The sequence below is a fragment of the Populus euphratica genome, unplaced genomic scaffold (genome assembly GCF_000495115.2).
Source record: "Populus euphratica unplaced genomic scaffold, PopEup_1.0 scaffold57.1, whole genome shotgun sequence".
Lineage (NCBI taxonomy): Eukaryota > Viridiplantae > Streptophyta > Magnoliopsida > Malpighiales > Salicaceae > Populus > Populus euphratica.
Window position 1 is genome coordinate 650,023 of NW_011499919.1, and position 10,139 is coordinate 660,161.

The 10,139-nt window shown below is 35.2% G+C and overlaps 2 protein-coding genes across 4 annotated transcripts; both read right to left on the bottom strand.

Annotated features, from left to right (window-relative positions):
• Positions 1 to 1,296: 1,296 nt before the first annotated feature.
• LOC105134960 (uncharacterized) lies at positions 1,297 to 4,483 on the bottom strand. Of its 2 annotated transcripts, none has more exons than XM_011039595.1 (6): positions 3,674 to 4,483; positions 3,401 to 3,468; positions 3,015 to 3,082; positions 2,096 to 2,375; positions 1,687 to 1,760; positions 1,297 to 1,581 (listed from the first exon to the last, which is right to left on the bottom strand). In XM_011039595.1, the coding sequence occupies exons 1-6, from the start codon at positions 3,968 to 3,970 to the stop codon at positions 1,565 to 1,567; spliced, it is 804 nt and encodes a 267-aa protein (XP_011037897.1). In that variant the 5' UTR covers positions 3,971 to 4,483; the 3' UTR covers positions 1,297 to 1,564. The 2 variants fall into 2 exon arrangements, with proteins under 2 accessions (XP_011037897.1, XP_011037896.1); XM_011039594.1 differs by having other exon boundaries at positions 1,670 to 1,760; positions 3,674 to 4,477.
• Positions 3,839 to 10,043, bottom strand: LOC105134959 (octanoyltransferase-like). Of its 2 annotated transcripts, XM_011039593.1 has the most exons (4): positions 9,920 to 10,043; positions 8,311 to 8,889; positions 5,167 to 5,228; positions 3,839 to 3,928 (listed from the first exon to the last, which is right to left on the bottom strand). In XM_011039593.1, the coding sequence occupies exons 2-4, from the start codon at positions 8,884 to 8,886 to the stop codon at positions 3,910 to 3,912; spliced, it is 657 nt and encodes a 218-aa protein (XP_011037895.1). In that variant the 5' UTR covers positions 8,887 to 8,889; positions 9,920 to 10,043; the 3' UTR covers positions 3,839 to 3,909. The 2 variants fall into 2 exon arrangements, with proteins under 2 accessions (XP_011037895.1, XP_011037894.1); XM_011039592.1 differs by lacking the exons at positions 3,839 to 3,928; positions 5,167 to 5,228 and having other exon boundaries at positions 8,077 to 8,889; positions 9,920 to 10,032.
• Positions 10,044 to 10,139: the final 96 nt, after the last annotated feature.

Consider the following 10,139-nt stretch of genomic DNA (forward strand, 5'->3'; position numbering starts at 1 on the left):
TATTCTTTTTTTCTTAATTTCACTCTTTCCTTTATTTATTTATTTTTTTAGACCCTTAAAAAAAACATTATTTATTTTATATTATTCTCCTTATAATAAAAACTTGGGGATTTACTTTCAAAATACTGACTTTGTATATAGGTATCATAATGGCACGAGTGGCCCTTTAAGAGACTCTCAAGAATGTTTTTTTGTTTAGTCTCCTCTAGTTAATATAATCATCTACAAGCTCTTGATGCGATCAGTGACCATGGCGTTAAAGCATTGTATGTTATTGGAGATATCAAGATTTGTTGGGGTGGTAAGGTTTGATTTTGCTATTGGGGTGCCAACAAGGTCTAAAATTGGTAAGTTGTTGAAGGTCTAATTAGGTAAAAGTGCATGTAATAACAGATAAATTTATTATATATCCCGACCTAAGTGTGTCTTGGTTGTATATCATGAAATGACTTTGAAATATCAAAAACAAGTTTTAGAACCCGAAAGCTTTTTTATCAGTTTTTCATGAACGACATTAATCATGATGTCCCTAAATATCCAAGCAACTTAGAAATAGGGCTTATATATTAAATAATTAGTTCATCTTTTAGTTCAAGCAATTTGATGTATTCTTCCTAACCAGGATGTTTAGTGGCTTGATATAAAAAGGTCAAGTAATTGGTAGTTGGTAGCTTTTAGTGCCTGATAAGCTAATATTGTTGGTAGATAATACTTGTAAAAGATCCCCTTTAATGGACATGAGAACTTTTAAATATTTAAATCAATAACTTTATAAAAAAAAATATCATTATATTTAAAAAAAAAAGACTTTGAAAATATATATACTAAAAAATGAAGAGATTATGACCCTTGAGTTTGAATAATTCATATTGTATTTATAGTTCATGAGTTGTGTTTTTTTAGAAACAAGCTAAAATATAATTTTACTATTGTGATATTTTAAATTGTATTTTACTTAAAATAATATATATTAAATTGTTATAAAATATTAAAAGACTCGTGTAGGATCCTAAAATTTTTTTTAATGAAACATTAAGTTTAGATAAGATATATATATTTATTAAAAATAAAAAATAAATTTAAATACGTTACTAGACTGACTCAAGCATGTGCTTAAGCCGAAGTGCTGAAATGCGTACCCATCTTCAAAGTTGAGCATGATACCATCTTCAACTATAATAGTTGCACTCGAGCCTAATAACCTGAGCCCATAAGGATTTTTTTTGAGTCATTGGAGGGTTTTGGGGGTTTTTTTTAAGGTTTTTGAGCGCTAGCCTGGGCTCTTAGTAGATAATAGTTAAATTCAGCATATATTTATGCTGAGTTATTATTCAAAACAGTAACTAGTAACTGTAACTTCATACCACAACAACACATACAGTAACAATTCTCCAAGGGACTTAATACCCCATAGTTTTGAACAAAGCATTCTAGCTACAAAGTTTTAGGTTCAGTTTCCAGCAATACAAAACAGGAATTATACTGCAAAGAGAGGGGAAAGAAATAATGGTGATGTCTTAATTAAAGAGTAATTATTTCATGTGTGGCCTTGCACTCCTCTGCATTAGCTTTGGTCCATGCCTACAAAAACAAATTACAAATTGTTCATTACTGAACACTATATCTCTGTGGAGACGGTAAACACACAAGCATCCATGTGAAAACCCACCTAAAAGGGAGAAGTACCTAAAATTGCCATTGACTGAGGCACCGAATCCTTCCTTGGCCTTCCCCTCTTTCTGTTTGGCTTTTCGCCATGCCTTCACAATCAAAGCTACTGTTATCTATAGCTGAATTAGAAGGGAAAAAACTAAAAAGCATGTGCATGTGCATACTCACGCATCTGCATCCGCTTACATGGGCACACCATAACAGAACATTTTATAAATATGCCAAGAAACAATGAGAAAGCATTTTGTATTTATATAGTGCCTTCATTATGAAGGGAAACTGTTTCTCCGAATGATTTGAGAAACCAAAATGCAGAAGGCCAATTTTCATGTAATACCCAACATCAGTCTTAAAATGTTTTGCAAAAGAGTACTCGGTACAGAAGGAACAAAAGACTAGTTATAGAGGTATAAGGAATACTTACAGAGTAGCTGTTTCCACCAACTTATCTTCTTCATTTTGAAGCCCATGTGAATCATAAGTGCTTGAATGAGGGGGCGATGATTCACAATTCAACAAACAATTGATGCAGGTCCTCACCTGACTGGTGTCATGCTTGTTGAAAGCTTCTTTTGTTCTGTCCGGCTTTACAGTAGCAGCCTCTTCCTTTTCTGCCTGCATTCTTTCAATTTCCAATTTTCGGGACTTCTTCCTTTTCTTCAAGGGAAGTTCCTTTTGTGTACGATAAACTTTTTTGCCACGAACTACAAGGAAATACGAGGAATAAAACTACTGCTTGAGAAGAAAACAGAGGCTCAAAGTATCAAAGCAGAATCACAACAAATATTGTAATGGAAAAAAATCAAACTAAAGAACTTTTTTAAGGAGCCTTCAATACTTACTGGTGGATTGCGACTCAACCAATTCTGTTCAAGAAACAATGTAGGACCCAAAAGATTTTTCTCTAATCTGTGTTTCTGAACAAAGGTCATATTTCTAAGAGTCTTGTTCACCTTACAATTTTTACACTGATCGATTCCAAAGCATTGATTTTGATGAAATAATGGCAATTTAAAAATGGTTTTATACGGTGATTAATTAGCACGGACTGACACCCATATGAGTCTAGCCAATAGCATTTGTATCATGGAATTAGCATAGTAGATATGTTGAAACCAACAGATCCTTCGATTGCACCAATGCCCTCAGTATCTTTGAAGCAGGCTCACTATCCTGAAGCATTACTCCAAAGGACTCCTCTATTCATTTCAATTATTGCGGACATACAGTTGCATTTGTCAAATCAGTAGACAAGGTTGGATATGAACCTTGAAGTTCACATCAATCAGAATGAGGACTAACTCCGTGGCATTGCTCTAATTACAAAGGAAGTTGTAGTTTACCTGGTTGAGTGCAGGGTGCTGGAAGGGCAAGGACAACACTGGCTGAAAACCTGGGACCTTTTACATTCCTGTTATTTCACAATAGGATGAAAAACTAATTCAGCCTAAAAGGGATATCATAAGTGTATATGAAAAGGCAAATCTATATGACAAAATGAAGAATGACAATTAATTTTCAAATCTGTCTGATTGAGAACGAAATTCCATAATGATACAGATTAAAAGAGTATCCCCATAAATGAAACAAAATGAAAATTCAAAGATGTTAAAGGCAGGTAGATGGTTAATAACTAAAAGATACGCATATTTCCTGAAATGATTAAAATAATTAATCTCTACATAATATGACAGGGATAGAAGAGGCAAAAATGGTAGAACAAATTTACCTTTTAGAAGATGCAGAAGAATTTGATGTTCTTCCTTCCTTGTCAGGTTCTTCAAGTTTTTGTGACACCTGAAATAGATTTATAAGCTCTAATAACAATTTTTTGTAACATGATGCTATATTTTTCAATTGAACATCCTTCAATCAAGCACACAAATAATTTGAAGAAAGAAATATCGATGAAAAGAAACAAAAATGAGACTGACAGCGGCTTTAACAAATAGATAATACCAAATCCCTAGAAAATAGCAGATAAAAATGGAAGATTAATTACTTGGCTTTGCATCGCAGGCATGCAATTCTCTTTTCCAGTTTTCTTTTCTACAAAATCTGAAGATTTGATTTCACTAGCAATAGCTGATTGGAGCCCATCATGTGGCCGCACCTTTTGTAAATCTGGACTAGAATGTTTTCTTAAAGGATAATACGGCCATCCAATGCGCCGGTTCTCTTCTTCAACCAAGAATCGCTCATCGAAGTGCCGAAACTGTGAATGAAGATGGTGAGACCTTAAAACAGCTTGCGGCACCTGTGGAATAGGAAAAGAAGGCCGGCTATTTCGAATTCTCATATTTAGAATGGGAGGAATTAAGCGAAGAGAAAAGGAGAGACTCTTAATAGATTGGATGGTGAAATTGAGGTCAACTGTAGCACTCGTTACAACGAAGAGAGAAAACCTAAGATTTAAGAATATGTGCTTAATGCCATGAGGAAAAGAATGCTAATCGGTCCGTTACATAGGAATCTTCTGGTTATCAACTGCGTGGAGCATGCTCCACTGCATTTTCCGCACGTGTAGTAGTATGACTTCATTTTCAGTTTGGGATTTGCCAGAGCAGATGACAGTATGCATGATATTGCGTGTACTGCCATGTCTATTAGCAAAATGGACAGCCACTTTTTTATAGCATTACTCCCTAGTGCCCATTGATTCTTTGCAAAACTTTTCTTTCAATGCATTGAATACTGGAGTTTGGAAATTATGTTTCAATTGGAAACAAGTCTAGAATATTGGGATGTATATGAAAATAAAAGAAAAATAATGACCTCGTATATAACTATTAAAGGAGATAAGGAAATTACTGATATATATATATAGAGAGAGAGAGGAAGTATACTGCATATGGACAAGCAATAATTCATCATTATCAGTAATGATTCCGTATCTAGTGACAAACATATTTAAAATGGGTGAGAAAGAGAAAATAAAAAAGTAAATCCAACAGTCCAACTTAGATTTTGTTTCTTAGTATTAAATTAAGATCCAGATGGAGGAGCGAAGCAAAAAAATGAAACAAATAAAAAAGGAAGGAGATGGGAATTCTACTGGTTCGGTGGAAAATAAATCCGTATGCTATGCTGTGTAACAAACTTCTCTCCCTTCCCAGTTGAGTTAAAACTTTTATCATTTTCAATTTGGAAGGTCCCATAATGTAATTATTCATTGAAAGAAGACTTTCAAATTTCAATTTAGAGATGGAACACTTCAACCAGTTAAAAACATCAATCTAAATATATTAGAAGCATAAAACTAGAGCTCTACAGTTTAGATATATTGGCTGAATGCATATACGATGATATCCATACCATGTGCAGTTCAGTTCTATTAAACAAGAATGTATCAAAAATTCTTATGCAGATGCCTGTTGCATGGATGTAAGAATGCTAATGAATATTAGACACCAATAGAGAAGGAGGGAGGGAGAACAGACCCTCTCAAGGCTGTAAAGGTTCTGTACAAAGAGGTGAGAATTCTAATAGCCTTACTGTTTAACATGTGCAGCTCCTTTTGTAAGCCTTGTTCCCATGGAATTTAAAGCGTCCATCCCGACACTGCCCATCACATGGGATCACATTAGAAAACCAAGTAAGCTGATGTGGATATTTCATCGTTATGCATCTGCTGAGAAATTAAAATTAAATAGAAGACAAGAAAACAATATGCAGTAGTAACCAGAGAGAGGAACATAAACATAACTATCATAGGAAAGATGATCGATCTTGGGATAAGTGTACATCAATAACCAATGACAAGTTGCAATCTTCCTGACAAGAGTTGCTACTGGTTTTTATATAAAATTACAAGGTTCCTGTAAATACATTCACCTCATTTCTTTCTAAATTTACTGAAAAAGCAGGTACTTAGAGGGAAAAAAATGAATGAGTTACAGATCCATAGGCCTTAAAGAAAAGTAAAACCCTCAAAGAAAGACTAAGACCTGTATAGAGATCCAATTGTTCTACCTGTCCAAAAGTAAAACTAAAAAGGGAAAAACAGCAAAAAAGCTGAAAGAGAATGAGTTTCTCTTCCTTTCAGAGATCTCTACACAAATACTGTTAAGGCTCCTTGTTCTGAGTAGGGTTTGAAAGACTTGGTGGAGCCTTCCTGAGACTTGTCTCCGCAGCTTTCTGAGGGTCTTTATCAGCTTCATTTGACTTGTTAGCATTTGACAAAAGAGAAGAGACAGAAACTAGCAATCTCCTTCCTTGATTTCTGTATAATAATAGAACCTTTCTCTCATGGTGAAGAACGGTAGAGAGGACATGAGAACATGAATAAGAATCAAGGAAAATAGAACAAACAAAGCTCCTTTACCATTTCCCTTGATATACTTTTGTAAAGACAATGAAATTCCTGGTGTTTTTGGAGCCAAGGAAATGGTGGTGTCTTCTCAAGGAGGCAGTGCATAATGTTACATATAGTTTGTGCTCAACTCTGGCTGGGAGTAATAGATAGACAACATTAATAAAAAGCCTAGGCCTATTTGGTAGTTAAACCCCAATAATATCTTAACCAGGTACAAGGTGTTCTCCTGCCCCTAGGAACTACAGATAAACAAGAAGCTAATGGACAGACCATTCAGAATAACCAGGCTATGTTTAAGCTTTCATGGTTAAAAGGGGTAGATCAAGACCATTTCCAAACAGGGCAAGCAATAATTGAAATAAGGATTTCCCAAACTCATAAATAATGAAATATCTGCTTATGGAGAGAAAAAAATCAGTTAGAAAACTAATAATGACAAAGCAGCTCAATGATCCACATCAGCATAAGGCATGACAGGATTCCAATTATAATGCATGTTAGAATCTTGTAGAAGCATAATTTGACTGGCCAATTTCCCAGTAACATTTCCATATAAACTATACTTTAGGTGATTTGCTTCTTTATTTTTATCGGTAGTTTAATGATAGGACTTTTGTTCTTGAATAGGTTGGAACTTGGAAGCAGCTGACCATGTGATTCTGAATGGAATATTATACTTCTGACTTCTGTGCAGTCTTCCAAATATGACTCGTGTGACTTATCACATGAGACCAACCCCTTCTTCTGCCCTTTTTTACTAGTCACAAAACAGTTTTGTACTACTTTTAAGACTAACAGATATAGCTATAGTTAGCTGGGAAAGTCTGCTTTACACAACAAAATCAACCATCTTCTAAAAAATGTCATGCTCCTCTTCCACGACATTACCATGCAGAACTTAGACTAATGTGACTTGGGTTCCGTCCTAATCTTCTCCAACCTAATCCTAGTGCTGCATTCATATTAACCTCAAGTTGGTGTAGTTAAAGTCTGAGCCTTGAGGATTATTTTTGCATGTCTAATACAGTTAATCTTTTGCCTCAACCAAATTTAGTCATCTTGACAGCCTTGCAGAACTTTTTTCAATTTATGTGTGTATTTTTATTTCAATATTCACCTCATGGCCAATGGTTCTCCCGAGATTCAGAGGTGGATTGAATATAGAGTCTGGATTTAAGAACCTGAAGACATGCTGAAAAGGCATCCACCAGCCCAAAACCAAGCAGCAACCTTTGAAGCATTATCATAAAGATACTCCTCTAAATTTCGTAAACTCCCTTCCATTTAGCCATGTGATGGTGTATCACTCCTCAGTCACTTCAGATTATTCAGCAGATGGTGGAAGTTTTTTATCCTTGGAAATTGCAATCTCGTCTCCTAGGGTAGAAGAAAAATGATCACAGATGTTAAACAAGAACATTATATGGAGAATTTGGGAGATCTAGTCAAGGAACTCTTGGGAGAGGTATTAGAATACAGGTTTTGGTGAAGCCATTAGGTGGTTTCATGGGCTGGGAATCCTGAGTACATGTAAGGGCAAACACATTCATGCAAAACAGGAATAAAATAGAAGCATTACTGATTTCCAACTCATTACTGACATGATCATATGCATTCTGAACTCATATAATACTGGATCATACAGCATCAGAATTACCAGGATCATATGCTGTTTTCCCGCAAAGAAAAAAGCACCAACAAGATCTCACTGATTGAAGACGCTGATCCTGGATCTAACAGTATTAAGGTTGCTTCTAGATAACTCCCCCAGCATGATCACCACACGGCCTGAGTTCTCAAATGCCTTGTACCCTATACTGCCTCCAATCACGCTGACAACCTCAAAACATAATAAGAACTTTCTATTGAATATTCTACTTTCCCTGTTCCCCATTCATAAAAATAATTCAGTGTCCGCAGTTCTTAATGCATTTTGAAAAAACAATAAAATATCCTCAGGTGTTGCAAGACTATTCTGTTTGTCACTCTCTTGATATAGACACGATATGTCACTGTAGATAGCTAAATGGATTCAACTTTCACAAACACGAAAAATCTCATATTGATTCATTTCATGAATAATAAAATCATACAGAAAAAGGTTTACATAATTTATTTTTTAGGCATATAATAGCCACATGTCATTTAGTTCTCATTACATACAAAATACTGAAGCATTATCAATCCACGTGTCTTTCAGGTTTTCCATTATCTAGCAATGTTGGCTCTTTTTCCTTCCAAATAAGATTATTGAAACCAAATATTCTTGCAAAACAAGAAATCAACTGCTCATGAATTACTTCTTCAGAAGGAAGCACAGTACCTGTCTCCCTTCTCAAAGATGTAACTTCTTTATCAGCAATTCCACAAGGCACAATGTGCTTAAAATAGTCTAAATCAGGATCAACGTTGAACGCCAATCCATGAGAAGTGATTCCAGATGATATGCGAACTCCAATTGCACCAATCTTTCTATCTCCAACCCAAACACCGGTCTCACACTTTTTTCCAGCACAAGCTTTCACACCATATTGTGACGCCATATCAATCATTGTTAGCTCAAGTTTTTCCACATACTTCCGAGCACCAAGTCCAATGTCACGAAGAGAAATGATGGGGTATAGGATGGCTTGATGAGGACCATGATATGTAATGTCACCTCCTCTTTGTGTATAGTGAAGTTCAGCTCCTATCTTTTCAAGTTCAGGCACAGGGATCAATAAATTATGATCAGTGCGCCGTTTGCCAAGAGTATATGTAGGAGGATGTTGCAGGGACAGAAGCGTATCTGGAATCTTATGAGCTTTTCTATCACACACCAGCTTTTCCTGCAGCTTAAGTGCTTCCAAGTAGTTGACCTTACCTAATTTCCAAACCTCAAGACTTCGTGGAAATATCATTCTCTGCAAACCGAGAAATAATTAATCCCTATTCTTATCTTATTCTCACATGGCATCATTGTATTATAATCATATGGTACTATTGCACCCCAAATAATAGAATTAGATTTAAAAATTAAAAAAGCAAAAATTCCCATGTACATGGACATGCAACTTTAGCTAAATTCATAATTCTGGGTAGAAAAATCAACGCTTTGAGTATGAGGTAAAACAGTAAGAATTTTAACTGTCAACGGCAAGCACAAAAACTATCGGTAGGTAAAAAAAAAAAAAAGAAATTCAAAGACGGCAGCACCAATTTTTGTTTGCTAGTGAATGAGACCATCAATTAACTCACAGAACCTAGGAGATCAAAAGGAAGGGATATCAACGTCACAATAACAAATAGTACAAATAAACAACAAATCTTCATATATAAGCACTCCTCCTTTTTATGCTATAACTAAACCACCAAAAAAGAAAAGGCTTATTTGAAAAGAAATGCATCAATTCCTCAATGAAGGATGGCCAACATTAAGAACAAAAACACGGGTTCTAGCAGACACAATGTACTAAAAAAGGGTTATCATCGCTTACTAGATTTCCCATCCAAAATGTCACCTTCAGTCAAAAAATCTCACTTAAAATTAAAAAAAAAACCTATCCATTGCATGTCCTTCATGTAACTTCAACCCGCATCAGACCAAAACAAAAAAAAACCCTATCCATTGCATTTCCTTCATGTAACTTCAACCCGCATCAGACCTTGTTGTGGCTGATTTTTTAACTCCAAAAGCTTTAAAAAAAACTAAATTTCTTTGTGGGATTTATTTTTAGTAATTTAGCAAAATCTGAAAAGTTTCATTGAGGCATTTCATCAAACAGTCAGTGCATAAAAAAATGTAATGGTTTCAGCAAGCAAAATGTTTTCACTATCCATTTTAAAACCAAGATTATGAGACTCAATGCAAGCAATTAACAATCAGGGAATAAAAAAAACAAATACACTCTAATTTTGAACAATGCACGTGAATCGAGATTCATAAAGGCTCACCTGTAACAGAGAAACAGCTTCTGCTGAGCCACAAAAGTCAATTTCACGTAGGAAGAAGATTTTGAGAGATACAGAGAGAGAGAGCAAAATAGAGAAAACGCACCGGTTTGAGTTTTTAAGGTAAGGCGTAAGGTTTTTGGATTGACATGTCGTTTGAGAAAACAAATGGTCTCTGACTGCCTGTATTTGTCGTTATAAATGGACTGTCAGTGAAGCACAA

Coding starts and splice junctions, on each gene's coding strand:
- LOC105134959 (XM_011039592.1), bottom strand. CDS start 8,886: ATGATATTTCCACGAAGTCTTGAGGTTTGGAAATTAGGTAAGGTCAAC.
- LOC105134960 (XM_011039595.1), bottom strand. CDS start 3,970: ATGAGAATTCGAAATAGCCGGCCTTCTTTTCCTATTCCACAGGTGCCG. Junction 3,469..3,673: donor TGCCTGCGATGCAAAGCCAA/GTAATTAATCTT, acceptor AATCTATTTCAG/GTGTCACAAAAACTTGAAGA. Junction 3,083..3,400: donor TCTTCTGCATCTTCTAAAAG/GTAAATTTGTTC, acceptor GTGAAATAACAG/GAATGTAAAAGGTCCCAGGT.